The following is a 3,328-nucleotide window of genomic DNA, read 5'->3' as shown; positions in this document are numbered from 1 at the left end:
TATAACTTTTTTCAACAAATGTTTAGTCTTTTTTCTCTCAAACCATGTTTTTCTAGGAATTCATCTATTTTGCTTCTGCTTTGTGCTCTGCATCAACAGACTGTTTGATGGCTTCCTATTGGGTGTGGCCAAGGGGGAGGAGGGCCACTAGGAGATCAAGGGGTAGTGGGAAGGGAACCAAAATCTAATTGCCTTCTGGTAGATGCATGGAAGACTCCATGTGTGTCAGTAGAACTGTGCTCCAGAGGGTTCTCAATGGCTCATTTTTTTAGAAGTAAATTTTCCAGGCCTTTCTTCCTAGGTTCCTCTGGGTGGACTTGAACCTCCAACCTTTTGGTTAGTGGCCGAACATGTTAACCATTTGCACCACCTAGGCTTGCCTTTTTCACTACTCTTATTTTCCTATAATACTTGCCATAGGAGCTCTGGTGGTATAGTGCCTAAGGCAGTTGACTGCTAACCAGAAGGCTGGTAGTTCCGTAGAGATACCACCTCGGTAACCCAAGGAGGGGTCACTATTAGTCGGACCCAACTCAACAGCCATGAGTTTTTTTTTCAATTTTCTAATATACTGTATTTGTGCTTCTCAGAGTTTCAGAATTGGTTGTTTGGGGTTGTTGTTAGCTGCCATTAAGTGGGCTCCCAACTCATGGGTCCCCCATGCACAACATAATGAAATGCTGCCTGTGCATGTGGTGCACTGGCTGGGAATTGAACCCAGTTCTTCAGCGTGGCAGGTGAGAATTCTACCCCTGAACCACAACACTTTCACCATCTTCTAATATAGTATATAATTTACTTCTTTCTTATGTTCATTTTCTGTCTTACCTTGCTAGAATATAAGCTTCATGATGGCAGGGATCTTTGTCTCTTTCATTCATTTATAAGTCTAGGTATTTAGAGAAGTACCTGGCACATAGCAGGTGCTCAAGAAATGTTTGTTGAATAATTGAATAAACTGACAGAACAGTGGTCAAACATTGGACTGTGGAGGTGACTTGTCACCAAGGGATAATTCCTTTGCAGAAATGCCCAGAATCATTCTTACAAAGCTCCTACTACACACCCTTAGGATAGCTTCACTGTAACAGTTCCCAGAACACAAGTTTCTTTTGCCAGGAAGACCTGTGTCCTGGTACTGAGGGCAGCCCAAAGGACAAAGGTCTGAGCTCCAGAATATCTGTGACGTTTGTCAGAATTGCTTAATATATAGGTCACTTAACCATGTTACAAAGATATTTTTAAATAAAAAGAAGTTCAACTTTTCTTTTTACTAAAACAACAAGAGCAGAATTTTAAAATATACATAATTATGTTTAAGAAAATATAAAATATTTAAGAAAATCACTGTAGTGTACAATTACTTATAAATTTTCCTGTATTCTACATATATTTTTGAAAGGGGATATTATTATTACCGTTTTACGTATTTATGGTCTTCAGTGACACCTTTTGCTATAATTATCTCATTTTTTATAAAGGATTTTATCCTGGAACATTACAGTGAAGATAGTTATTTATATGAAGATGAAATAGCTGATCTTATGGATCTGAGACAAGTAAGTTTTTGTTTGCAGCAGGGTGGGGAGGATGGGTGCATCCTGCTTGTTGACTCTTCAGAATAGCCCATTCCCACGCACTTGTAGTCTTATAGAATCACAGACGGTTGGGGGTGTCGACCATCCATAGAAGGGGAAGGATCTGCCTATTGGCACATCCAAAGCTGGATTCCAGGGCTCTTGACTCTGTCCCAGGCCCTTCTCACTCCTTCCACAGTTCATGGTATCAGCAGTAAGACCTAAGATCTACAGAAATAGCAGAGATGCCCAGAGCATGTGGGGAAGGGCCATCTGCTGTGTCCACTCTGCCGTTCACCATCTCTGGGTTTCTTCTCCTTTCAGGCTTGTCGGACGCCCAGCCGGGATGAGGCTGGCGTTGAACTGCTGATGAGTTACTTTGTCCAGCTGGGTTTTGTGGAGAGTAGATTCTTCCCACCCACAAGACAGATGGGGATCTTGTTTACATGGTAGGTACTGGTGCTTCCCATATCAGCCACAGTTTCAGCTCCTTGGCACCACAGATGCTCCTCTGCAGACTGGCTGCCCTTTTCCACTGTATCCTTCTCTTTTCTAATTATTGCATTTGTATAGGAGAGTTCAGAGAGGCATCAATAAATTGGCATATATTTACAAAGGGCGTCTGTAGGGAGAAGGCACCAATTGACCTTGCCTTCTTGCTTTTCAGAACAACTAAGCCCAGGAGAAGAGGGATTTTCCTCCTCATTGTACTGTTGGATAACACCAGGACTCTGAGGCAGGATTAACAAGATTCTTGTTCCAGATGGGATGGGGGTGGGAATTGGGTTTTCCCCCAAAGATAGAGCACCAAACAAATATATAAGATTTTGAAAACTTAAACAGAACATTTGATTATTTTCTAGGACTACTCGTATTTTCAGGATCTATGTTATTTAAATATTTGGGAGATACCATACCTCTTCTCAAGGATCTCTGGTGGTATAGTGGGTAAGGTATTTGGCTGCTAACCAGGAGGTCAGCGGTTCAAACTCACCAGCTGCTCTGTAGGAGGAAGATGAAACAGTCTGCTTCCATAAAGATTACAGCCTTGGAAACCCAATGGGGGTTGCTATGAGTTAAAATTGACTCGATAGCAGTGAGTTTTTATACCTCTTCTCTGAGTCCACTTAAGGTGTAGCTGATGGGAGAATAAATCCCAATAGCTAGGGAGCATATTCAGAATTAAATTTTACTGCTGGTCATAGCTACCAGTGCCTTGCTTTTAGAAAAGAAAGACTGATGATGTTTCATTAAAATGTATTTAGGGGCCTGCATTGGTGAGAGCACTAACAATGATCCTTAGTCTTGAATTAGGAAAAATTTTCCTCCCTACTTATCTCCTGGCTAACGTAGGAACTTTAAAACAAATCCCTCCTGTTAGACTTCAGGAAAAATTATGACAGCTTAATGATTGCTGTATTTCATTTAGGTGAAGCCACATTTAAAAACAACCCACCAAAACTGAAGTTTCATTTTGCATGTGTTGGTGGGGGTCTTAATTAAGGATAGTCAGAGGAAAAATCAAAACCTCGTTGTATGTACATCCTTGACATTCATTCAAGAAATTTATTTTGTTGAGTTATTTTCATTATAAGTTGTATGTTCTGGTTACCTAGTGCCACTCTGGCAGGAATATATACCATAAATGGGATGGCCTTACAGGCATTTATTCTTACAATTTGGAGGCTTTAAGTCCAAGTTCAAAGTGGCAGGCTCTCGGGGCTGGGTGAAAGCCCCTCAGCCTTGGGGTC

General features: G+C 41.3%; 1 protein-coding gene across 1 annotated transcript in view; it reads left to right on the top strand.

Annotated features, from left to right (window-relative positions):
- The window catches only part of RHPN2 (rhophilin Rho GTPase binding protein 2), an 87,564-nt gene that overhangs the window by 57,656 nt on the left and 26,580 nt on the right, over nt 1-3,328 (top strand). Inside the window, exons 5-6 of the mRNA XM_007954350.1 lie at nt 1,482-1,559; nt 1,902-2,026. Of these exons, the coding sequence (XP_007952541.1) occupies nt 1,482-1,559; nt 1,902-2,026 (203 nt within the window). The remainder of the gene's footprint in view (nt 1-1,481; nt 1,560-1,901; nt 2,027-3,328) is intronic.

This window comes from Orycteropus afer, unplaced genomic scaffold (genome assembly GCF_000298275.1).
Source record: "Orycteropus afer afer isolate SDZICR_OR568_19922 unplaced genomic scaffold, OryAfe1.0 scaffold00459, whole genome shotgun sequence".
Taxonomy (NCBI): Eukaryota; Metazoa; Chordata; class Mammalia; order Tubulidentata; family Orycteropodidae; genus Orycteropus; species Orycteropus afer.
This window is presented reverse-complemented; position numbering and strand designations above follow the sequence as displayed.